At 45.1% G+C, this 26,681-nt stretch overlaps 1 protein-coding gene across 1 annotated transcript in view; it reads left to right on the top strand.

Moving 5' to 3' along the window:
- Positions 1 to 793: 793 nt before the first annotated feature.
- Positions 794 to 26,681, top strand: part of WDR88 (WD repeat domain 88) — a 47,345-nt gene continuing 21,457 nt past the window's right edge. Inside the window, exons 1-6 of the mRNA XM_059903747.1 lie at positions 794 to 1,108; positions 14,091 to 14,201; positions 18,773 to 18,861; positions 19,924 to 19,987; positions 22,704 to 22,842; positions 24,207 to 24,336. Coding sequence (XP_059759730.1) covers positions 794 to 1,108; positions 14,091 to 14,201; positions 18,773 to 18,861; positions 19,924 to 19,987; positions 22,704 to 22,842; positions 24,207 to 24,336 — 848 coding nt within the window. The remainder of the gene's footprint in view (positions 1,109 to 14,090; positions 14,202 to 18,772; positions 18,862 to 19,923; positions 19,988 to 22,703; positions 22,843 to 24,206; positions 24,337 to 26,681) is intronic.

Genomic DNA, 26,681 nt, shown 5'->3' with positions numbered 1-26,681 from the left:
TAATTAATTAATCTATTTTTGGCTGTGTTGGGTCTTTGTTGCTGCGCGGGCTTTCTCTAGTTGCGGCGAGTGGGGGCTACTCTTTGTTGCGGTGCATGGGCTTCTCATTGCGGTGGCTTCTCTTGTTGTGGAGCATGGGCTCTAGGTGCACGGGCTTCAGTAGTTGTGGCACGCAGGCTTCAGTAGTTGTGGCTCATGGGCACTAGAGCTCAGGCTCAGTAGTTGTGGCGCACGGGCTTAGTTGCTCTGCAGCATGTGGGATCTTCCGGGACCAGGGATTGAACCCATGTCCCCTGCATTGGCAGGCGGATTCTAAACCACTGCACCACCAGGGGAGTCCCAAGAGGTGACATTTTGTTCTTTGGTATTTCATTGGCATTATGACAGGTATTTCCCTCACATGCTTATATATTTTGTGTACCTACCCCTAACAGCTGCATCTTAATTAATCCTGGGCACATTCTATAATTTATGGACTGTTTCTCTGTTGTTGACGGTGAAGTGGGTTGGCCAGGAGACCCCTACAAAGGCAGAAGACACACAGATCATTCCGGGAGGCGGAGCCAGGAAGACCCTGAGCGAGGCCGCGAGGATGGAGCTGCCGGTTTCACACACTTGGCCTCATTCCTTTTACGCCCAGAACTAGAAGTCCATTTTTCTGTGGCTAACCGTGTTGGGCGTTGAGCGGAAGCAGCAAGATGTCCGGGCTCAGGCAGGGCGCGTGGGTCCCAAGGTGGGGGCGCGGGGGCGCGGGCGCGCGGCGCCACCGTTCGTGGCCAGGCCCGGCTCCGAGATGGCCTCCCAGCCCCCGGGCGCCCCCAGCTCCGCAAAAGCCCTGGACCAGGATGGGAAGACAGCGCTCCAGAGAAGTAACGTGCAGCTGTCCTCGCTCCACATCCGCGACGGCGCGCATCGGCCCTGCAAGCTGCCCTGGGTAGCCCTGGTCAGGGCCTGCGGCCGCTTCAAGCTCTCACTCTCAGAGGCGCGGCGGGGCCGGCTGCTGCCCTCGCTTAACCCCCTGGCCGTGGGCAATGACTTGCCACCGCCGGAGAAGCACTGGATGCCTGAGAAGGCAGCGTTCTGGGGCGACCAGGAACCCCTCTCCAAGGTCAGAACCGCCCCCAAGGGGAGGGGGTGTGGCTTGTTCCCAACGGGTGGGGAGAGCTCAAGAGCCGGCAAGGGGACCTGGGAGGGAGCCACCTGGCTTGCTGGGACTGGGCCCAGTCCCCTGCCCCAGGCACACCTAGTGGGCAAAGTGGCCCACCCAACCCAGACCCTGTGGGCTCCGGCTGAGCCTCCCAAATGTCGCCATGGTGACACTCCCAAGTGCATGCCCTGGGGTCAGTGAGGGAGCCCTGTCACCCATGAAACAGCACTAGAAGCAATAGAAAACTTAGAATAATAATAATACAGAAATAAAAACCCCAAAACACTACTTTGTATTCTAAATGATATTTGAGAGACAATGCATTGATGAAAAGAAGGCCGGTGGCTGGGAAGAAGAAATAATCTGTGAACAGAGAAAAGTCTTGGGGATGAAAAAGAGGATTTCCAAACGAAAATCCTCCATGGAGGTTTTAAAATCAGAGCAGAGAACTGGAACAGGAAATTAGAAAACAAGCTCATGGGATTCTCTGAGAACTCCGAGAAAAAATATAAAAGAACAATAATTATGAGAGAAAAGAGAAGAGGAAGGCAGGGGAGATGCAGAAGAGCCAGTAAATATATGAGGTATTGGGGTGGGGGGAGAGAGCAGGAGGAGGAAAGAAATACAGAAGGAAACAAGGAAATCTCCCTGGGCTGAAGAAAGACTGGCGTGCGCATGTGGAAGGAGATGGTCAAGTTCACTGCAAGATTGGAGGGAAATAAAACCTACAGGTAGTGAATGCCTGCACCGCAAGATAGGAGCAAGGCTGTCCCTTTTCCAATGCAGATGGAAAAGCCTGCAATCAGACTGAGATGGAGGCTTCTCCAGCTGTCAGAGGACCTCGCAGCTGAGTCCACAACTGGGCCTGTCGAATGGCTGACTGTCTCGGCCAGTCCACCACAGGGGTGCGTTGGGGTCTCTGTGCTGAAGTCTGTTTGAAGAGAAAGCAGTGTGTGCCAGTGCTTTGCTTGCTTTTATTTGTGACAGTTATTCTGATTTTTAAGTAAAATTAAAGGAGAGCATAGGTGTTGTTATTTTATTTCTGTTCTCCATAGAATACCCCCAAGATCCAAATTCAATAGATAAAAAAGGTTTGTGGGCATTTTTTGTTTTTGTTTTTTACAATTAAGTGTCTCCCCACGGACGTAGTGTGTTCTCTATGTGGTTGCCAAGGGGGAGGGAGGGTGGGGGAGGGATGGATTAGGAGTTTGGGATTATATATAGAAATTAATCACTTTGCTGTACACCAGAAAGTAACACAACACTGTAAATCAACTATACTTCAATAAAATAAATTTTTAAAAAGTCTCCCTAGCACCCCCCCTCCCACAACTACACTCTTTCCCTCTACGAAGGCAACAAATGTTTCTAGTTTCCTCTGCATACTTAGAGATATTTTATGCACATACCAGCACATACATGTGTATTCTGACCTCTCCGTTTTTTTACATAAATGGAAGCACACCTTAGACCTCTTCTGCACCTGGTTTTTAAATTTCTTTTTTAAATTTATTTTAGAGATCTTTCCACATTAAAAAAAAAAAATTATTTATTTATTTTGGCTGCACCGGGTTTTAGTTGCGGCACGCAGGATCTTAGTTGTGTTATGCATGCGGGATCTAGTTCCCCCGACCAGGGATCGAACCTGAATCCGGGCCCCCTGCATTGGGAGCGTGGAGGCTTACCCACTGGACCACCAGGGAAGTCTCAAGGTCTCTCCATATTAGTAAGGAAACAGCTTCCTTGTTCTTTTTTTGTGGAGAGTATTCCGTTGGCTGGCTGCCCCCTGATGGATTTAACCAGTCTTGGGTGCATGCACACTCAGGTGGCTTAAGATTTTTTTGGCCTGAGGTTTTTATGATCCATTAGGTTAACAGAAGTTGAGAAGTTATATAAAACTCTGGGAGAAAAGTTTGTGACCTAAAGTATTCTCTGCCTGGCCAAACTGCTGGTCCCTGATAAAGCCAACAAAAGGACATTTTCTTCAGAGCTGCAAAAACTCAGAAAGGATGCCTCTCTTTGAGGAAAAAGTTACTCAAGGGAATACTCTGGCAAACAGCAAAAAAGTCAGAATTAAGAACTGGAGTAAGAAAAAGCAGTTTAGAGTAAACAGAGGGGAGCAGTGACTGAAAACAGTACACCTTGGAAGTGTTTATACAGCAAGGTTAATGCAGTTGTTTAGCTCAGTGAAAATGTTAACAAATGATCTTTTGAAGTGAAGGTGCACAATGCAAGAATAATAATGTTCCAAATGATTTCATCCAACAATCTGAGATGGTTTGCTAAAGAACATTCTCAATGATAATTCTTCATTCTTGGCCTGAAAAGGCACACTCACACATGGATGTGTCACAAATTTTAAAAATAATTAGCTCAAAACCTCTCCTTGGCTCCCTGGCACATTTAAGAGGAAGTCAGGAGATCTGACCATGACCTTCCAAGCCCTTTCGGCTCTACCTCATCTCTCTCCTCTTCCATCTGACTTGCTGACGTTCAAGCCCGTCAGTCCGGCCTCCGGTGTCCTCGTTTTGTCCCCCTCCCCCCGAGGGGGGGGTGTCTCTCCCTGCCCTCGGTCTAAAGCAGCGCTCACCTGGCTCAGGCCGTAACCTGGCATCGCGTGCCGCCTGTCAGTGGCTGCCCCCATCTCCCACCCTGGCCCCTGAGAGCAGGAGCCCGCCAAGCGCACTCCTGGTCTGGGGTCTTTGCTCCCCGGTTCCTGCTGCACCGCGGCACCGCGATCAAGGCCCGGCCAGGGAGGCGCAGGCGGATTTGTAGAACATATTTGTGGGACGCTACATATATCTAAAAAAGAGCTCACATTTTTTGCTTTTACAAACATCGGACTGTCTTCTATATGCTATTTTTGTTAGGGCCTCGGACAATGTACCTAGAGTACAAGAGTGTGGAACTTCTCTGCGTGGCTCCTGGGGCTCCCTCTCCATAATGCACCCCAAAAGTACTCTGCCCAGAAAGGTCCGGAAGGGGGTGGAGGGATTTCCCCGCTCTTGCTCTGTTTTCCCATACCAAAGTTCTGTTTTTGTGATGAGAAAAAGAACGAAGCACCGAGAGCTTTGCCTAGAGGCGGAGACAGCTGCCGAGCAGGGAACTGAGGGTCGGCTGTCTCGACCCCAAGGCGCAGGCTTCGGCGGTGGAGAGTGGAGCAGACCAGTGACCGGGTCTCGTCCTGGGCCCCGCAATCGGCCAGGGCTGCAGGCAGCCTGCTGTCCAGGCCCCGCCCCCTGACCCGCCCCGCGCCGCCCCGCGCCGGCCAGGCCCCACCCCCTGACCGGCCCCACGCCTGCCAGGCCCCGCCCCCTGACCGGCCCCACGCCCGCCGCCTGGCTCAGTTTGCCTGCGCCCCCTGGCGGCCCAGCCCCGACCTGGCGCCTCGCATCTCGTCTCCTGGCGGCCCAGTTCCTGTCCCACCTCTCCCAGCTACCTAGAGCCGAAGGGCCGTCTCACTCCCGCCTTCCCACAGCCCCGTGTTCCCCACAACCCCGAAACCGCTCCCCTACCCTAGACCCCCGCCTCCCCTCATCCCTGCACCTCGGACTTCACTCGCCTCACCCCAACCTTGTCCCGCCATCCAGAGTTCCTGCATCCGTGGGGGCACTGACTGGCGGCAGAGCCTCAGATCCCCCCTCCCAGCACTGTCAACTTAAAGAAAAATGCAGTGTAAAAGTTACCAGTTCACTTTTATTCCTGGGCCTTACTGCGGACTGTAGCATGGGAGACAACCTCTCAGATAGCTCTGAGGGACGGCTCCAGAGAGGTGAGGGAGGAGCCAGGGTATATGAACTTTTTGCCGGGAAAAACATGTAGTGAAGCATAGAAAGCTTACTGCTAATCACAAAGAACAGACATCTCAAGTTAATGATTTTAGTGCTTTTCTGTGTATGGGAAGAAGACGGAAAAACTGGGATCATTTAAATGTTCCTTAAGTACACGTCTTAACCATGTAGGGGCTACTGTATCCAAAGCACAGAATGCTTCCTGTTTTTCTCTGTCTTGAATTCCCCTCAGGTGCACTGTCTGTGGGCCACTGCAGTAGCTAATGGCTTGATCCTTGCAGAACTGGAAGAGCAGGCAACATTTTTTTTCTTTGCAGTACCCCTACATCCTGGACACCTCCCTACCCCCTGTGTTGATATTAGTAATTTGTGTTCTCTCTCTTTTTTTCTTAGCCTGGCTAGAGGCTTATCAATTTTATGGATCTTTTTAAAGAATCAGCTTTTGTATTAATTGATTTCCTCTATTGATTTCCTATTTTCAATTTCACTGAATTATGCTGCAATTCCGAGTATTTTTTTCTCCTACTTCTTTTGGATTTAATTTGCTCTTCTTTTTCTGTTTTCTTAAGGTGGAAGTTTAGATGATTGATTTTAGATTTTCCTTCTTTTTTCATGTATGCATTCAATGCTATAAATTTCCCTTTAAGCACTACTTTCACTGCATCCCACAAATTTTGGTAAGTTGTATTTTCATTTTTGTCTAGTTCAAAATATGTTACAACTTTTTGAAATTTCATTTATTTATTTTTGGCTGCATTGGATCTTCATTGCGGTGCCCGGGCTTCTCATTGCATTGGCTTCTCTTGTTGCGGAGCTGGGCTCTAGGCGCGCGGGCTTCAGTAGTTGCAGAGCGTGGGCTTAGTAGTTGTGGCTCACTGGCTCTGGAGTGCAGGCTCAGTAGTTGTGGTGCACGGGCTTAGTTGCTCCACGGCATGTGGGATCTTCCCGGACCAGGGCTTGACCCTGTGTCCCCTGCATTGGCAGGCGGATTCTTAACCACTGGTGCCACCAGGGAAGTCCCAAAATACATTAAAACTTCTCTTGAGATTTCTTCTTTGGCCTGTGTGTCATTTAGAAGTGTTAGTCTCCATGTATTTTGGTATATCCCAACCATCTTTCTGTTATTGAGTTCTTGTTTAATTCCGTTGTATTCTGAGAGCAGACATTGTATGATTTTTGTTCTTTAAAATTTGTTAAGGTATGTTTTATGGCCTAGAATGTGGTCTATATTGGTGAATATTCCATATGAGTTTGAGGAGAACATGTATTCTGCTGTTGTTGGATGAAGTGGTCCATAAATGTCCATTATATCCAGTTGTTTGATATTGTTGAATTCCTCTGTATTCTTACTAATTTTATGCCTGTTGGATCTGTCCATTTCTCATAGAGAGGTGCTGAAATCTCCAACTATGATAGTGGACTCATCAATTTCTCTTTGCAAGTTTAGTAGTTTTTGCCTCACATAGTTTGATGCTCTGGTGTTCTGCACATGCACATTAAGGATTACTACATCTTCTTGGAGAATTGACCTTTTTATCATTATGTAATGTCTCTCTTTAGCCCTGATAAATTTTCTTGCTGTGAAGTCTGCTCTGTCTGAAATTTTTGATAGTGTTAGTATGGTATATTTTTCTTCATCCATTTACTTTTAATCTATATGTGTCTTTATATCTAAAGTGGGTTTCTTGTAGACAACATATTGTTGGGTCTTGTTTTATGATCCACTCTGACAGTCTCTGTCTTTTAATTGGTGCATTTAGACCATTCAAAGCAATTGTTGATATAGTTAGATTAATAACTACCATATTTGTCACTGTTTTTTGTTGCCCTTGTTTCTTGAATTTTTTTTTTTTTTTTTTTTTTTTTTTTTTTTGGCCGTGCCACGCGGCTTGAATCATCTTAGTTCCCTGACCAGGGATTGAACCCATGCCCCCTGCATTGGAAACACAGAGTCTTAACTGCTGGACCGCCAGGGAAGTCCCTGCCCTTTGCAGTTTTAATTGAGTATTTTATGTGATTTCATTTTCTCTCCTTTCTTAGCATATCAGATGTACCTCTCTTTTACTTTTTAAAGTGGTTGCCCAAGAGTTTGCATTTATAGTTTACATTTATAGTTAATTCAAGTCTACTTTCAATAGCCCTATACCACTTAATGGGTAGTGTGGGTACCTTAAAGTAACAAAATATTTCTAATTCCTCCCTCTTGTCCCTTTCACTGCTGTCATTTATTTCATATATACATATATATGTAGTTGCTATTATTATTTTGAACAAACTATTATCTGTTAGATCAATTAGGAATAAGAACAATTAAAGTATTTCTTTTACCTTCACTTTTCTCTTTTTTTGATGCTCTTCCTTTCTTTATGAAGATCTGGGTTTCTGACCTACGTCATTTTCCTTCTCTCTAAAGAATTTTAACGTTTCTCTCAAGGCAGATCTACTGGTAACAAGTTTCCTCAGTTTTTGTTTGTCTGAGGAAGTCTTTATTTCTCCTTTACTTTTGAAGGATAATTTTGCAGGATACAAATTTCTAGGTTGGTGATTTTTTTCTCTCAATACTTAAAATATTTCAGTCTATTCTTTTTTTAAAAATATATATTTATTTATTTATTTTTGGCTGCGTTGGGTCTCTGTTGCTGCGTGCAACAAGCAGGGGCCACTCTTCGTTGTGGTGCACGAGCTTCTCATTGAGGTGGCTTCTCCTGTTGTGGAGCACGAGCCCTAGGCACGCAGGCTTCAATAGTTGTGGCACGCAGGCTCAGCAGTTGTGGCACATGGGCCTAGTTGCTCCGTGGCACGTGGGATCCTCCCAGACCCGGGCTCGAACCCGTGTCTCCTGCATTTGCAGGCAGACTCTTAACCACTGTGCCACCAGGGAAGTCCCCAGTCTCTTCTTACTTGCATGGTTTCTGAGGAGAAGCTGGATGTCAGGCTTATCTTTGCTCCTCTATAGGTAAGGTGTTTTTTCCTCTGGCTTCTTTCAGGATTTTTTATCTTTGATTTTCTGTAGCTTTAAAATGATATGCGTAGGTGTAGTTCTTTTTTTTTTTTTTTTTTTTTTTTTTGCATTTATCCTGTTTGGTGTTCTCGGAGCTTCCTTGATCTATGGTTTAGTGTTTGAAATTAATTTGGGGGAAATTCTCAATCATTATTGCTTCAAATATTTTTTTCTGTTCCTTTCTCTCTTCTTCTGGTATTCTTGTTATGCATGTGTTACACCTTCTGTAGTTGTTCCACAGTTGTTGGATATTCTATTCTGTTTTTTTTTTTCCCCAGTCTTTTTTCTGTTTGCTTTTCAGTTTTGGAGGTTTCTATTGAGATATCCTCAAGCTCAGAGATTCTTTCCTCAGCCACGTTTAGTCTAATAATAAGCCCATCAAAGCTGTTCTTCATTTCTGTTATGGTGTTTCTGATCCGTAACATTTCTTTTTGGTTCTTTCTTAGAATTTTCATCTCTCTGCTAACATTGCCCACGTGGTTTTTTTTTTAATTAATTAATTAATTAATTAATTAATTTATGGCTGTGTTGGGTCTTCGTTTCTGTGCGAGGGCTTTCTCTAGTTGTGGCAAGCAGGGGCCACTCTTCATCGCGATGCGCGGGCCTCTCACTATCGCGGCCTCTCTTGTTGCAGAGCACAGGCTCCAGATGCGCAGGCTCAGTAGTTGTGGCTCACGGGCCTAGTTGCTCTGTGGCATGTGGGATCTTCCCAGACCAGGGCTCGAACCCGTGTCCCCTGCATTGGCAGGCAGATTCTCAACCACTGCGCCACCAGGGAAGCCTGCCCACGTGTTCTTGCATAACTGTCTACTTTATTCATTAGAGCCCTTAGCATATAATCACAGTTGTTTTAAATTCCTGGTCTGATACTTCCAACATCCATGCCATATGAGTCTGGTCTTGATGTTATATTTGTGCTGACCCTTCAAACTGTGTTTTCTGCCTCTTAGTATTTCTCGTAATTTTTTTTGTTGTTGTTGGGCAGACATGATGTACTAGGTAAAAGGAACTGCTATAAATAAGCTTTTAATAATGTGGTCGCAAGGTGTGGGGTGTGGAGAAGCATTCTACAATCCTATGATTAGGTCTCTGTCTTTTAGTGAGCCTGTGCCTCTGGATTGTGAACTTCACATGTGCTGTTTAGTCTGCAACCCTCACCCCTCGCTTTCATGTGGAATAGGATGGCTAGAGGGGGCTGGGGTTGGGTGTTTCCCTTTCCCCAGGACAGTTTGTCTCCGACAAAATCCAAGCAGGTTCGGCTCTGGTTAGTTTCTCCTGAGGGCAGAGCTTAAGAAGAACAGGATGCTGTGGCATATTTCAGGATGGTTCCTTTTCCCTTTCCCTGCTGGAAGCACGAGGGGACTTTTCTCCAGCTTTCACTGTGAGGATTAGGACTGTTCCTGGAGGTAACACTCACAGAAGTGGGGGGGACCCAGTACCGCAGCTCTCCGAGTTGTCCACACTGAGCCTTCAGCCATTTGTCAATTACAGTTCAGGTTTCCCTATCCTGCCGTTGGTGCCCATGGAGGTTGCTGCTCCTGGATTTCTGCTCTGGTAACTTGGAATTCTTTGTATTTGCCTGTCTATCTCTCCAATTTGGCGGGCAGCCATTCGCCTTGTGACCTCACTTCTCTTATGGATCTAAGAAGAGTTGTTGATTTTTCAGTTTGTTCTGCTTTTTCCTTGTTGTGACGATGGAGTGGTGACTTCCAAGCTTCTCACATGCCATATCAGAAGATGTCCTTCATTTCTTTTTTATTGCCTAGTAATATTCTATTGTGTGGATATGCCTCATTTTATTTATTCATTCATCAGTGGATGGTCATGTTTGGATTGTTTCCAGTTCATCTTTTCAATTTTTAAAAAATTGAAGTGTAGTTGATTTACAATGTTGTATTAGTTTCTGGAGTAGAGCAAAGTGATTCAGTATATATATATTCTGAATATATGTTGTATATATTCTTTTTCAGATTCTTTTCCATTAGAGTTTATTACAAGATGTTGGATATAGTTCCCTGTGCTATACCACAGGTCCTTGCTGTTTATTTTATATATAGTAGTGTGTATATCTGCTAATCCCAAACTCCTAATTTATCCCTCCCCTCCTTTTCATCTTTGGTAACCATAAGTTTGTTTTCTATGTCTGTGAGTCTGTTTCTGTTTTGTAAATAAGTTCATTTGTATCTTTTTTTTTTACATTCCACATATAAGTAATATCATATGATATTTGTCATTCTCTGTCTGACTTACTTCACTTAGTATGATAATCTCTAGTTCATCCATGTTGCTGGAAATGGCATTATTTCATTCTTTTTTATGGCTGAGTAATATTCCATTGCATATTTATACCACATCTTCTTTATCCATTCATCTGTCACTGGGCACTTAGGTTGATTTCATGCCTTGGCTATTGTAAATAATGCTGCTATGAACACTGTGGTGCATGTATCTTTTCAAGTTAGAGTTTTCATCTTTTCTGGGTATATGCCCACGAGTGGGATGGCTGGATCATATGGCAGCTCTATTTTTAGTTTTTTGAGGAACATCCATACTGTTCTCCATAGTGGCTGCACCAATTTACATTCCCACCAACAGTGGAGGAGTGTTCACTTTTCTCCACACCCTCTCCAGCACTTATTATTATTATTATTATTATTATTTTTTTTTATAAATTTATTTTATTTTTATTTATTTTTGGCTGTGTTGGGTCTTTGCTTTCTCTAGTTGCAGCGAGCGGGGGCTACTCTTCGTTGTGTGGGCTTCTCATTGCGGTGGCGTCTCCTGTTGCAGAGCACGGGCTCTAGGGGCACGGGCTTCAGCAGTTGTGGCTCGTGGGCTCTAGAGCGCAGGCTCAGTAGTTGTGGCGCACGGGCCCAGTTGCTCTGCGGCATGTGGGATCTTCCCGGACCAGGGCTCGAACCCGTGTACCCTGCATTGGCAGGCGGATTCTTAACCACTGCGCCACCAGGGAAGCCCTCCAGCACTTATTATTTGTAGATTGTTTGATGATGGCCATTCTGACTGGTATGAAGTGATACCTCATTGTAGTTTTGATTTGCATTTCTCTAATAACGATGTTGAGCATCTCTTCATGTGCCTGTTGGCCATCTGTATGTCTTCTTTGGAGAAATGTCTGTTTAGGTCTTCTGCCCCTTTTTTTGATTGGGCTGTTTGTTTTGTTGTTGTTGTTGAGTCATGTGAGCTGTTTGTATATTTTGGAAATTAAGCTCTTGTCAGTTGCAGCTTCATTTGCAAATATTTTCTCCTACTCCATAGGTTCTCTTTTCATTTTGTTTATGGTTTTCTTTGCTGTGCAAAAGCTTGTAAGTTTGATTAGGTCCTATTTGGTTATTTTTGCTTTTACTTCTTTTGCCTTGGGAGTCTGACCTAAGAAAACATTGCTATGATTTATACCAGAGAATGTTTTGCCTATGTTCTCTTCTATGAGTTTTATGTTGTCATGTCTTATATTTAAGTCTTTAAGCCATTTTGAGTTTATTTTTTGTGTATGGTGTGAGGGAGTGGTCTAACTTCATTGTTTTACGTGTAGCTGTCCAGCTTCCCCGCACTACTTGCTGAAGAGAATGTTTTTTCTCCATTGTATATTCTTGCCTCCTTTGTTGAAGATTAATTGACCATAGGTGTGTGGTGTTTCCAATTTTTGATTATTATGAATAATATTTCTATGAATGCCCATGTTCAAGTTTTTGTGTGGACATTTGGTTTCATTTTTCTTAGGTAAAAACCTAGGAGTAAAGTTGCTGGATCATAAGTTAACACATATGTTTAAATTTTGAGGAATTGCTGAACTATTCTCCAAAGTGGCTGCACGATTTTACATTCACACCAGCCCTATATGAGAGTTCCGATTTCTCTTGTTATTGTCTGATTTTTTGATTACAGACATTCAACTTGGTATGAAGTGGTATCTCAATATGTTTCTTTCTTTGTTTGGTTTGTTCTGTTTTCTATATCTAGGTACTATAATCGAATGTCTTTTTTTCCCCAGTTTTATCGAGGTATAATTGACATACAGCACTGCATAAGCTTAAGGTGTACAACATAATGTTTTGACTTACATCATGAAATGATGACCATAATAGGTTTAGTGAGCATCCATCATCTCATATAGATACAACATGAAAGAAATAGATAATATTTTTTTCCTTGTGATGAGAACTTTTAGGATTTACTCTCTTTACACAATATGGTTTTGATTTACATTTCCCTAATGGCTTAAGATGTTGAGCACGTTTCCAAGTGCTTATAGATTATTTACATATCTTTTTTGGAGAAATGCCTGTTCATATCATTTGCCTATTTTTAAATTAGATTGTTTCTTTATTGTTGAGTTTTAAGAGTGTTTTACGTATTCTAGATACAAGTCCCTTACCTGGTATATGATTTGCAAAAATCTTCTTCCGTTGTATGGGTTGTTTTTCACTTTCTTGATGGTGTCCTTTGAAGCACAAAAGTTTTTTATTTTGATAATGTCCAGTTTATCATTGTTGTTGTTTTTGCCGCTGCTGCTTGTGCTTTTGTTGTCATATCTAAGAAACCATTGACTAATGCAAATTCACAAAGATTTACACCCATGTTTTCTTCTAAGAGGCTTGCAATTTTAGCTCTCACATTTAGGTCTTTGATCCATTTTGAGTTAATTTTTGTATATGGTATGAGATAAGGGTCCAACTTCATTCTTTTGCATGTGGATATTCACCTGTCCCAGCACAATTTGTTGAAAAGATTTTTCTTTCCCTTTTTAATTATCTTGGCACCCTTGTTGAAAATCAAGTGACCAAAAATATGAGTGCTTATTTCTGGATTCTTAGTTCTATTTCATCCATCTATATGTCTATCCTTATGCTAATACTACACTGTCTTGATTACTGTCTCTTTGTATGTTTTGAAAAGAGTTTTGAAGTTGGAAATTGTGAGACCTCTACCTTTGTTCCTTTACAAGAATTTTTTGGTTATTCTGCTTCCCTTGAGTTTCTGTGTAAATTTGAGGATTGAGGTAGGAGGTAGATGGGCCCCTGGGCTGAACAGCTGGTTTTTGTCAAGTGGAATACAATGGAAGCTTTGTTTTCCCTGGACACGCCAAGGGCGAGGTTAATGGCAGGAGCTGGCAGGAGCTGAGCTCTGCTGGAGTAAAGAGATAAGATGACCACTCCTGAGGTCAAGGAAAACTCCCTGACTGCAAAGGTGCAGAAAGACTCCTTGGGGGTCAAAAAGGAGGGGCCACCACCCCATAACAGGTGACGCCAAGCCTCCACAAGCCTCTACGCTGGAATCCATCTTGACAAAAAGATGTGCACGCATGTTGGGGAGTGTCCTAGAACAAGTCAGATGTGGGAAAAGAAGTAAGAAAATTGACCAAAGATGTGGAAGAACTGCCCCTATATAAATGACTTAACCACCTCTTTACTGCACTTTTCCTCATTAGGGAGGATGCCCACAGTCTTTCTCTCCAGGTGTGTATTTCTGCCTTGCTTCTGTCTTAAATAAACAAACTGTTTCTCTGTGTGCTTTCCCACTTGTTGTGCTATGTCTCTAATAATAAACTTTGGGCCTGTTTTTACAATTTTTGCCTCTTTGAGAAATTCATTTTTCAAATGGGGCAAGGGCCAGGGGAACTTTGCTTCTAGCCTCTAGCCCCTGGTGGTCTAGCGACTAGTATTCCTGGTTTTCATCCAAGCTGCCCAGGTTCAATTCCTAGGCAGGGAACTAAGATCTCTCTTCAGGACCGCTCACTGCTGTCTCTCCGATACCAGGATCAGCTTGTCAATTTTAGAAAAGAAGTCTGCTGGGATTTTGATGGGATGTTGTTGAATCTGTAGATCACTCCAAATACTTTGGAGGGTATTTTCATAAGAATAGTAAGTCTGCTAATCCATGAACATGGGTTGCTTTTCCATTTATTTAAGTCTTTTAAAATTTATTTTAACAATGTTTTGTAATTTTCAGAGTATAAATGTTACACTTTTTTGGTTAAATTTATTCCTATTTTGATGCTTTTGTAAATGCAATTTTCTTCTTAATTTTTTTTCTGGATTGTTCATTGCAAGTGTATAGGAATACTATTGATTTTTAAACTATTGATCTGGTATTCTGCAACCTTCTGAACTCATTCAGTCTATCCTTTTTTCAGATCCCATTTAAAATTATGAGGGGACACCAGCACATTGTGAGTTCCTGCCACTTCTGTGTGGATGACACAAAGGTCCTCAGTGGCTCCTATGACTGCGCCGTGAAGCTGTGGGTAGGTGGCCCAGTGTTAGGTGGAACCAAAATGTCCCATAAGCTTATGTCTCCTCTTGTGGAGAGTTCCCCAGTACTGAGTTCCCAGACATTCAAGGATCCCAAAGATTTGGAGAGACATTTCTGAGCAAAGTGCAAGAAGAAGAAGCAAAGTGAGGGCTCACCCTAGTTTCAAGTCACCAGAGAGAGATGAGGTTAGTGTGGCAGCTGTCAGCCTGTTAATTTGGAAACAGTGGGAGCAGGGATGGAGACCGCTGGACCAGGAGCTCACCACCTTTTATTAGAGGCTGTGCCTGAGACCCACCTGGGGTCTCTGAGCTGTGTTATCTCTCTGGGTCTCCTTCTCATTTGGAATATTCAGTTCCATCCACAGAGATGGTATTACGGCTAGGCCTAGGTGATCACAAGAGGACAGAAAAGTGGCCAGACCTGGGACCTGTCCATGAAGGGTGACTGGGAGAGGTAGGCCTGAGCACAGGTCAGTGCCACAAGGGGCAGGAAGCAGGGGCAGAGGAACAGGGATGTGATGGTCAGATGAGGTTACAGAGAGGTGGCCACCAAGAACTCTTCCAAAGTCTTCTGGGCATAGCCAGCAGACCCTAGTGGGCCTGCTTGTGGGCACTGCTGGTCAGTCGGGAGGGGGTGAGGAGGAAGCAGGGCTGGGAGATGGCAATGGCCATCAGGGGCCAGGCCACAGATGGCCGTGTGGCTGGGACAGGGCCCACTGGGAAGGACAGTCAGTTCCGAGTTTTGCTGTCTCATCTGGCTTCAGGGGCAGGAGGGGGACAGGGCGGAGTGAGTCAAGGCTGGTTCCTGGGTTCTGGTTTGGGTAACTAGGTGGAGGATAGCTCCTTACCCTCCAGATCACCTTGGAGGAGCATCTTCTGTGTCATCTTCTGGGTCTTGGTGGGTACCAAGCCAGGCAGACTAGGCAGGAGGGTCTGGGGACTATCCAAGTGGTTCAGGCCCCACATTAGTGACCTACCAGCTGTTTGACCCTGGGTGGTTACATGACCTCCTGGGCCTCCCTAAACCTCCCCAGGCCTCACAGGATCAGCTGTGTGCTGGGGCCACCCCAGGGCCTGCCTGGCCCATACCAGGTCCCGACAGACATCCACTCTCTCCTATTCTGTGGCCCTTATCCACCCCCCATCCCCCCCCACCCAGCCCCATGATCTTCTTGTTGGGAAAACCACTGCATCCTCTGGGAACCCTAAGCCCTTTCCCAACCCTCTGGGATGACTGAGAAAGCCTGGGGGTGAGGGGGTCTCTGCTGGTTGTCGTCACCCAGGGGGAGGGGGAATGGTGACTTTCCAAGTGTGCATTTTGCTTTGTCATCTCCAGATGCTTCTCATGTTCTTCTCACCTTTTGAGTCAGTGGAAGAACTCTCAGGGGTTTCTGTCTATTTTGGCCAGAGGGCTTCTGTCTCTATAAGGGGACATCTGCCTGTTTTCTCTCGTTGTCCCAAGATTAGGGACCATCCATCAAGATGTCCTTGGCTCCCCACAGCAGCCTCACTGCCTACTCCGTGCCCAATCCAGGACACTGTCACTTCAGCCTGCCCAAGCGTCCTCAATACCTGACTTGCTCACAGCCCTACCCCCTGCCACCACCTTCTCCAGCTGCCCCCTCCGTCCCTGTGCCCTCCTTCACACCTCCACCCCTAGTTGCAGAATCACTAGTTCTCTGGTCTCCCTGCCTTGGCTGCCCCTCCAATGGTCCTCTTTCCCCCTCCTGGCTCTCTTTTCCCCATCTTTTTCTCTGCTCCTGCCTCCTCCTGTGGCTCTCCCTGCCCCAGCGGCAGCTCGTGGCGCGAGCCCTCCCTCAGGAGATGACTAAGCCATTACCCTGCGCATCACCTTCTCTGTCACGGTATCTTGGGCAAATGTCTCCTTGCCTCTCCCTTCTCTCCTCCACTCTCATCATCTCCCATCTCCAGTCCTTCCTCTCAACCCACCCAAAGCCAAACTTCTGGTTTAATCTTTTAAAAAGGTCCCTTTCCCCTAACTGTGATCATTGTGAATAATTTAGAAAGACCATAAATGTATGAAGAAGCTGAGAAAAAAATTATCCTTAATCCTGTGCCCAATCTCTCTCTAATATGGTACATCTCTTTCCAATCATTGTAAAAAAAAAATCACTGGTAGTTTTTCTCATACTATGAAGGTAATATGGTTTTATCACCAAAATACATAAAGACACAAAGAAGAAAAAAAAACCATCATTCCGTGAACCCTGAGTTAACTACCATGAAAATGTTGGAGTGTAGCTTTTCTTTTTCCTGTTCGCACATGTACACACACATTTATGAAATTGAAACCATACAGAAAAACTGTTTATATAATCACAATAAACTTGGGCTACAAATATTGTCACATCTCCTTTATGTTTCTAACCACTTATTAGAACCCCTTCCTCCCCATTCATTCAAAGTCCAACCAACATCCCCCCTTAAATTATCTGAGTCCACAGAAAGAATTCCTGGTTCCAAATGCCCGGTGAAGGGGGAACTGTCTTTGTCTTCTCACACCCCTAGCCAATGGCGCATTTATTTCAAGAAACATTCAATACAAAACAGAGGCATTTCCACTGTCTTTGGAATTCACTAACAACATCTGGCTTGTATTGCCGTATACTGAATATCTCCTGCCAAATCATTCATGACTGTGCACATTTTCCAAGAGAGTTATCTGTCCATGGTTGCTATTCCTCCTGTTGGCCATATGGCAGCACTACTGAACACTGAACATGCATAGTCCCATGGACATCAGTCCATTCTAGTACTGCCCTTAACTGGCCCGGGGCCCTGCACAGACTGCCGTGGGCCTCAGCCCGAGGCCCCATGATGATAGTTTTCTTAGTTCCCGGACAATGTTTGTCCTAGAGCAACACACCAGCCAGGGAGGCTGGATCACAGGCTGTCAGAGCCAGCCCTTTCTTCCCAAGCCATGAGGCTCGTGAGCTGGGCCTCCAGCCTGAATGTGTCCTGCTCCCATGAATTCCTCTTCGGGATCTCTTCCTGTTGGTGGGCTTTGATTAAGGCCTGCTGGGTTCACCCAAACACAACCCCACCGTTTCAAGTTTCATGGAGCAGGGGTTGGGAGACTGGGTCTGTGCAGAAAAGAGTTCGCACAGTAGGCCTGAGACTGCTGTCCTTGGAAAGGCCCACTGGCAAGGCTGGCCTTGGCTGGCATCTGGGAACTTGACTGGTAAACAGTGTTCTATAATCATATGAATCTTTCCCTAAGTGATAAAGGGGGCTCACAGACGGTTTGTGCAAACCACGCAGTTGATGCTGTACACCGGCTCTCCTCCTGGGAGTCTGGAATTTTGGTGCATGCTGCAGAGTGTTTGTGTGACCAGACCCCGATAAAAACCTGGGCCCCGAGGTTCAGGTGTGTCTCCCTGGTATACAGCACCTCACACATGTTGTTACAACTGGTTGCTGCAGGAATTAAGCATGTCCCGTGTGACCCACAGAGAGAGACTCTTGCAAGCAGTGCCTGGTTTCCTCTGGACCTCACCCCATGTACCCTTCCCTTTGCTGATTTTGCTTTGTGTCCTTTGGCTGTAATAAATCTTAGCCGTGAGCACGACTATATTCGGAGTCCTGGAGAATCACCAATCCTGGGGGTGGTCTTGGGGACCCCTGACACAGGGTCCTTTGCCTCCCAGCAGGCTTGGGGTCTTCATGTAAAGTGGTCTCTGCATATCAGGAAGAATTGTCCCAGGCCTGCCCTGGTCAGGCCAAAAGCTCCCCTAACCGGGCACCATAATTTCATATAACAGTGCAAGGCCTTTCTATGAATTCACTGTCTTACTAATAACATTTGTTTCAAGGGGACTTTCCACCCCTGCTTATCCTGAAAAGCTGTGGACACATTTCTTACTGAAAGTATTTTATCTCTGCCACAGCACATACCCTTCGCTTTGGTACCCCGATTGTTCCCATCATATTGTCAGTTACTACCCTGCTCTGTTCTCATCGTATTCTGCAGTTATCTCCCTTCAGTGTGATCAGTTGCTTGGGCCCCACTGTTGGGTGTGCTCAAATTTGTTTTAACTGCCCCCTTTAGGTGGACACAGACTGTTGCCAGTGTGTTTGCCGTCTGTCCCCTATAACACGTGACAAACCTTTTTCACGCATAAGTCTGACCGCAACTCAGATTATTTCCTTAAGAGAGACCCCTCAGGATAGAATTGCTGGGTCAAACAGTGGGAACTTTTAAAAAGTTCTTGAAAGATCTTGCTAGATTTTGTGGTGCCTCTTTGGCCAGTAGAGAATGAGAAAATTACCTGTTTGCAGCTCTGCCCTCAGAGCCGCCTGTTTCCATCGGCCACTGTGGGATCGAGGGCGAGTTTTCTGGGGATGCCGGCAAGGGGGTCCTTCCTGCTTTGGGAGTGGAAGGGAAGTCCTTTTGCCCCTCTGAGCTGGGTGAGAGTCATAGGACAAGGTTCTCAGGTTCTCAAGGTTCTCAGACAAGCCCAGGGCTGATGCTGAACTCAGTCACAGCTTCAGCCGACACCTCAGTGACCTCTGGCCCTCTCCCCCTCTCTCCCGCTGATCTGAGGATGCCGTGGATGGATCTATTGTTCGGAATTTTGAGCCGGGGCCCGGAGCTCCTGTTTTAGAATGCAGCGTCACGGCTGACAGCAGAAGGTGACTTGCCCTCATTTTACTCTGGTCAGGAAAGTAAGAGGGAAGAGCAGGCCAGCACACAGCACGCCCGGGACAGTTCACTGTCTTTTAAGCAAATACCCAACCTTACTGCCATATATCGGTCTCACGGTTCCCATCTTTTGCTGTGAGAATCAAGTAGATGTGATAACTCTTTGAAAATTTAAAATGCTAAAAAGGCAAAATTTATTGTGGCTAAAGCCAGTCTGAATGTTCTTCACGGAGTTTATTTCCTGCAGTCACACCTGTGGACTGGGTCAGCTGCAAGGCTCGCTAGCGATTCAGTCCAGGCCCTCATTTCACAGGGGAAACCGAGACCCAGGAAGCAGAGGCAAGCCCAAGCTGTCACCTGGGGAGCGTCGGGGCTGGGAGGCAGCCTCTGGGATGCACTTGCATTTACCCCTCACGCAGATGTGAGACGGTCCTTTAAAAGGGGATTTGCTTTAAAGTGGATTCACTTTTATCCTGAGCAGCAGCTACAAAATTAGTCTACTAGTGAAAACTAGTGAGGGAATTTAAGTTTCATGAGAATTTATCTTACATAGAGGACAGAGATTGTCACAGAAACATGCAATATAAGAAGACAAGGGTACACTTATATTATTTTACTAAATGTACAAGAAAGCATTTCAGAATGAGATGAGCTATGAAAGTCTTTTCCTGTAAAAATATAGACAAGTGACCAGAGAAAGAAGTGACTGATCCTTGTGGGTTGTAGCTCCTTCTAGAAGAAGACAATTACAGAACAGAAGAAATGATACCTTTAACGCCCCAGATAAAAAAGAACATATTTGTGTGACCGAGGGATTAAGGAAGAGAATGGTGCTGTGGTGCCTTCTGTGTTAGGGGCTCTCTGTTTTCACTGAGAACCTCTGTTCTCCAGGGGGCTCATGGAACATCTTTAGGAAGATTCAGGTATTATTTGCAATTTTGGTCCTAAACTATAGAAATTTTCTGTAAAAATTTCCTATTTTTTTTTTCATAGAAACCACAGGCATACTAATCTGGGTCATTAAGACCCTATGTTTGTCATTTTATTTCCAGAATTATTGCAGCATCTTATGACAAAACAGTGAGGGCTTGGGACCTTGAAACAGGCAAGCTGCTGGTACGTATCCTTTGCCCTAGTGGAGACATCACAGCACAGGGTCTTTTTGTAAAATTAATTTTTATGGGAGTATAGTTGCTTTACCATGTTGTGTTAGTTTCTACTGTACAGCAAAATGAGTCAGTTATACATATACATGTATCCCCTCTTTTTTGGATTTCCTTCCCATTGAGGTCACCATGGTGCACTCAGCAGAGATCACAGCACAGAGTCTTGACTGGGCCTTAAGTGGCCTTGAGCTGGGCGTGGAGTGTGAAGAGTAGCCAATCTTTCAGGGAAGGAAAATTTTCTCAGGGACCCAAAATGATGGAGGGTGGGCTTCAGGGAAGGAAGGCTTTCTGAAGCAGGCAGAAGAGGGCTCTGTTTGAGGGGTGGGGAGCATGTGGAAGAAGGGAAGAAGTGGAGGTGGGGGTGGGAGCGGGCATTCCAGGCTGAGGGAACTGCATGGGAAAAGAGACCCTCCCCTAGGGATGTCTGCTTTTGATGGGGCAAGAAGCAGACCTGAGGCCTTGGGACAAAGGCCATGCACGTGGCCAAAGCACCAGGCTTCTGGGCCCTTCCCAATCTGTTCTCCATCTAAGAAGGTACCACCATCCATCCATCCAAACTGGCCCGAGATCCCCCTCTCTCTCCTGCCTGGTACCCAGGCAGCCCTGACCCTGCTCCAGGGGCGCCTCAGGGTCTCCTGTCCCATCCTCACCGCCCTTCCCCCAGCAGCTTCTCATCACCTCTCCTCTCCCTTCCTCCTCTTTTCTCTCCTTAAAAAAAAAAATCTTCCTTCCTGGTGTGAAGATCAGTTTATATTCATTGTAAACAATTTTTGGAAAGACAACATAAGCCAAGTTCAAAAAAACAAACACAAAAACCTTAAAACAACTCCCAGAGATTACAGTTAACACCTTGGTGTCTCTTTTCCTCTACACATGTTAAATGTGAACATGGGCAAGTATATTCTGTTGACAACATAGTGTCATTATATACTAGCAGATATATGAGCATCAGTTACTCCTGACTTTGAGCATTTTCCCAAATGCTTATTTCTAATTTATTTATTTGGCTGCACCGGGTCTTATTTGTGGCATGTGGGATCTTGGTTGCTGCGTGTGGCAACAAAGTTGCCACATGTAGGATCTAGTTCCCTGACCAGGGATCGAACGCTGGTCCCCTGGACCCCCTGCATTGGGAGTACTGGACCACCAAGGAAGTCCCTATTTTGTTTTTAAATAAGTCCATTTGTATCATTTTTCTTTTTCTTTTTTTTTTTATATTTTTTAAAATTTTAAATATTTTTTTCGTACCCTAAGCCGAACCCTTACCCTAAACCTAACCCTAACCCTAACCCTAAAACTAACCCTAACCCTAACCCATACCATACGCCATTTGTATCATTTTTTTAGATTCCACATATAAGTGGTATCATGTGATATTTGTCTTTCTCTGTCTGACTTACTTCACTGCGTACAATAATTTCTAGGTCCAGCCATGTTGCTGCAAATGGCAATAATTCATTCTTTTTTATGGCTGAGTAATATTCCATTGTATATTTATACCACATCTTCTTTATCCATTCATCTGTTAATGGACTTTAGGTTGCTTCCATGTCTTGGCTATTGTAAATAGTTCTGCTATGAACATAGGGGTGCATGTATCTTTTTGAATTAGAGTTTTCATCTTTTCCAGATATATGCCCAGGAGTGGGATGGCTGGATCATATGGTAACTCTAGTTTTAGTTTTTTAAGGAACCTCCACACTGTTCTCCATAGTGGCTGCTCCAATTTACATTCCCACCAACAGTGTGAGAAGGTTCCCTTTTCTCCACACCCTTTCCGTTTATTATACTGATGATGGCTATTCTGAACAGTGTGAGGTGGTACCTCATTATGGTTTTGATTTGCATTTCTCTAATAATTAGTGACATTGAGCATCTTTTCATGTGCTTTTTGGCCATCTGTATGTCTTCTTTGGAGAAAGCCCTGGTTTCTTTTATGACCTAGTCACACACTATCACTTCTGCCATATTGTATTCAAAGAAATGAGTCACTAAGTCGAGCCCACACTCCTGGGGCAGGTAATTAAGCTCCAGCTTGTGGAGGGAGGACTATCAAAGAATTGGTGGGCATATTTAAAAACCTTCACAAGGGCAATACCATAATTTAGAACGTACAGAGAGATCCTCCTTTCCTAAATATGTTGAGTAGCTCTTCGTCCCAAGGGGCTGAGGCTGTAGGGTCTTGTCCACAGGGCAGACATTCAATAAACACTTACCAAACTGAACAAGAAAAAAGTTGGCCAGGGGGAATTCCCTGGTGGTCCAGTGGTTAGGACTCCGCGCTTTCACTGCTGAGGGCTCGGATCCGATCCCTGGTCGGGGAGCTAAGATCCCACAAGCCGCTTGGTGCAGCCAAAAAAAAAAAAAAAAAAAAAGAATAAGGTCGGCCATTACTAGAACCTTCCTGCCAGTTCTGCTAGGTGTTCCCTATCCTTGTTCATCTGTCCTAGACACACATTAATTACATTTATTAATTAAAAATTAATTCATGAAAACTAAACAAACAAAAATTCAGTTCCTTATTTGCACCAGCCTATTACAAGTACTCCATGGCCACATGTGGCCAGTGGCTGGCATACTGAACAGTGCATAGAGAGAACATTTCAGAAAGTCCTGCTGGGATGCTGGGCTAGAGAGAAAACCTTTGGATTGTTGCCCTATTGCAGTGGAAGCTCAGTCATGAAACCTTCATAGTCTCCTGTAAGTTTTCCCCCGATGGTAAATACGTGGTCTCAGGCTTGGATGTGGACCGTGGAATCTGTATAACAGATGCGGAAGACACCACCACCGTGTCCCACATCAAAGGTGAGTTTGCGTGGGCTCCCTGCTCTATTCTGTCTGTGGTAACAGCCACTTGTCACTTGACAGACAGTGACTTTCGATTGCTTTATTTGGTGAACCTGCAGTGCTATGAATCACATCATTAAAGATGGGACATTGATTGATAAATGCACAGGCAGTTAAAACTAAGACTGCTTAAGGCTTTTCTGTTCAGTCTCATGCTTGTAATAAATGAAGCAGTGCTCTGCTCCAACCTCACGGGGACATTTAAAGCCCAATTCTTTATTGAGTGGAGTCCCAGCCTTCTTAACATTTTTATCTGTAATTTTTAAATATAAAAGTAATTATCACAATGATTATTAATAATGCAAGTAAAGTATTTATTGTAGTGCTTTACAATGCTGATGATTTGCAATATTATTATTATTAATTGTCATGTAGAAAGAAACAAATTCAGACAATTAGAAAAAGAACAGAATGGCATCTACTGAAAAAAAAATCATCGTATGTCAATTTCCTGGTTGTAATCCTGTATAATGATTAGCAAGATGTTATCGCTGGGGGAAACTGGGTGATGGAATCTCTCTGTATTATTCCTTACAACTGCATGTGAGTTAACAGTTATCTCAAAAGAAAAAGTTAAAAAATACGTAATCATTGTAAAAAAAAAAAAATTTGTAAGTGTGTAAAGTAAAAAGTGCAAGGCTGCCATACCTGTTTGCACTCCTTCCTGGAGGTACGTATTATTAACAGTACATTGCTGGGTGGCCTTCCTGTGTGTGTGTGTGTGTGTGTTTGCACACACACAGTACTACTTCCCACATGCATTTAATGTATTTTTATCAACATGGAACCGTGATAGGTGCACTGCCCCACAGCTTGCATATTCCCCTTAATGTATCACCTCACACTCTACCTCTCCTCACGCTCGGAGTTCTAGCTGCACACCATGCCCCTCCATGCTCTGTCCCCACGCCGGGCCTTGGCACATGCTGTTCTTTCTGCCTAGAGCACTCTTCCTTTCCTGCTTCCCTCGATGACCTTTAGGTCCCTTCCTCGACCTCTCGGGGCTGGGCCAGGCTTCCTTCTGCTGGCTGGGAGCCATGGCATATGCTGCAGATCATTGCCTGCTCAAGGGTGTCTCCCCATCCACCTGGGAGCTCTGCAGGGGCAGCGGCAGGGGCAGGGGGCAAGGGGCAGTGCTCCTTGTCCAAAGCCTGGTTCACAGCAGGCAATTTGTGTGAGTGCATAGTCCCTTGTGAAAGCCAGAGTTGCATCTCTGTAACATTGTCGCTGTCTAGGGGAGCAGGGTGAGCCTCTGTGTCCCTTGCAGCCTGTGGCCCAGAGTATGGAACACACGGTAACGAGTCACTTTCCCTGTGCCTCAGATCATCACGGGATGTCGGTCACAGCATGCTGCTTTGACCCAGACAGCCAGAAGGTGGCTTCCGTCTCACTGGACAGGAGCATCAAGATCTGGGATGTGACATCCCAGGCCACGCTGCTCACCATCCCCAAGTGAGGAGGCCGGGCAGCATCCTGCAGCGGGGAGGTGGGTGGGAGTCCCCAGTCATGCCCTCCTGGATTCGGCCTGTGCCCCTTTGGCTCCCCAACTGGTGTCAATGTGGGGCATCTCCAACTATGGTCCACTGGCGCTGTGAGGAGGCTGGAGATGGAGAAAAGGAAGGGGACAGACAGGCAGGGGGAAACCACTAGCTGTGGCCCGTGGGCTGGGACGGCCCTCAGATGCATTCATTTCAGTGTGAGCCAACACTGGTAAACATTGTGCAGTGTCCCACTCCCACCGCAAAATGTGGATTTCCAGCATCCCATGTAAAATGGGAAGATCTGATAATCCAGGGCCTGCAAGGATCACTTTGTCTGTGGCCACCGGCGCCAGGTGGGTGGCCAGCCCTCTCCAGTGGGCCTCGGAGTCAGGATCCCAGAATGTGCATATGCCCTGTCACCCTGCCCGCTCGGCTCAGTTACGAGCCCGGCCGGCTTGGACCAGGCTTTCCCCTGGGGGTCTGGCCCGGGGTTAAGAGAGTGCAGGTTCTCATCCTGGGTGACCTTGGACCTTAGTTTCCTCACCTGCAAACTGAGCCCAGGTGAGGTCTGCATGAGATAACACACAAAGGTCCTTAGCACAGGCTGCATAGTGGGCGCTCAGCACGGGCTCTGTTACCAAGGGTGACTCCCGTGGACACCGGGGTCGGGAGGGGCCGTGGAACACCTGCCCTGCTCCTTAGACCTACTCCGTGGTGGCAGCGAGGAGGGTGACACAGCAGAGGCGGCCGCAGCTCCAGCTGTGGGTGTCACAACCCACTCCACTTTGTTTCCCCAAGGACGGTGGAAAGGGAGCTAAGGAAAATGTCTGTTGGTATACTGGATTGACCCACATTTGTGAATTTTCTGGAAATGTAGCTTTTAGCAAGAAAATATAGAGACAAGGATTCTCAGGGCTACAGGACAGGGCTGGCGTCATTGCATGAACCTCTGAAGTTACACAGGGCCCCCCACACAGAAAGGCTCACGCTTGATTTAATGCTCTGCCATTGATATCTTGAAATTCTTCATTTTTGAACAAGGGACCTCAATTTTTTATTTCAAAAATATGTAATTTACTTTTTGAAAATGTAAAACACGCAACACAGTACAAAATTTAAAAGGTACAAAAGGATATATAGTGAAAAATCTCTCTCTTACCTGTCTCGTAACCATTGTTTCTCCAGAAGCCGTCACTTTTCCCCCTTCTTTCCTGCCTGCTGCCTGCCTTTCTTAACAGCTTTATTGAGATATAATTCATACACATCATACAATTCACCCATTTCCAGTGTACAATTCAGTGGTTTGGGGGATATTACATTATTATTTTTAAAATTGTGGTAAAATATAGAATTTTAACCATTTTAAATTAATTTCACTGACATTACATGTACAATATTGTGCAACCATCACCACTTTCTATTTCCAAAACCCTTTTATCACCCAAACAGAAACTCGGTACCCATTAATAATAATTCCCCACTCCCCCCAACCCTAGCCCCTAGTAACCTCTATTCTACTTTCTGCCTCTATGAATTTGCTTATACTAGATATTTCATATGAATGGAATCATACATTATTTGTCCTTTTGTGTTGGGCTTATTTCATCTAACATAATGTTTTTGTTTTGTTTTGTTTCACATCTTTATTGGAGTAAAATTGCTTTAAAATGGTGTGTTAGTTTCTGCTTTATAACAAAGTGAATCAGCTATACATATACATATATCCCCATATCTCTTCCCTCTTGCATCTCCCTCCCTCCCACTCTCCCTATCCCACCCCTCTAGGTGATCACAAAGCACCGAGCTGATCTCCCTGTGCTATGCGGCTGCTTCCCACTAGCTATTGATTTTACATTTGGTAGTGTATATATGTCCATGCCACTCTCTCACTTTGTCCCAGCTTACCCTTCCCCCTCCCCATGTCCTCAAGTCCATTCTCTAGTAGGTCTGCGTCTTTATTCCCGTCTTGCCCCTAGATTCTTCATGACCTTTTATTTATTTATTTATTTATTTAGATTCCATATATATGTGTTAGCATATGGTATTTGTTTTTCTCTTTCTGACTTACTTCACTCTGTATGACAGACTCTGGGTCCATCCACCTCACTACAAATAACTCAGTTTCGTTTCTTTTTATGGCTGAGTAATATTACATTGTATATAAGTGCCACATCTTCTTTATCCATTCATCTGTCAATGGACACTTAGGGTGATTTCATGTCCTGGCTATTGTAAATAGAGCTGCAATGAACATTGTGGTACATGACTCTTTTTGAATTATGGTTTTCTCAGGGTATATGCCCAGTAGTGGGATTG

The sequence above is a fragment of the Balaenoptera ricei genome, chromosome 19, assembly GCF_028023285.1.
Source record: "Balaenoptera ricei isolate mBalRic1 chromosome 19, mBalRic1.hap2, whole genome shotgun sequence".
Taxonomy (NCBI): domain Eukaryota; kingdom Metazoa; phylum Chordata; class Mammalia; order Artiodactyla; family Balaenopteridae; genus Balaenoptera; species Balaenoptera ricei.
The sequence above is the reverse complement of the archived record's forward strand: the minus strand, read 5'-3'. Positions and strand labels throughout refer to the sequence as shown.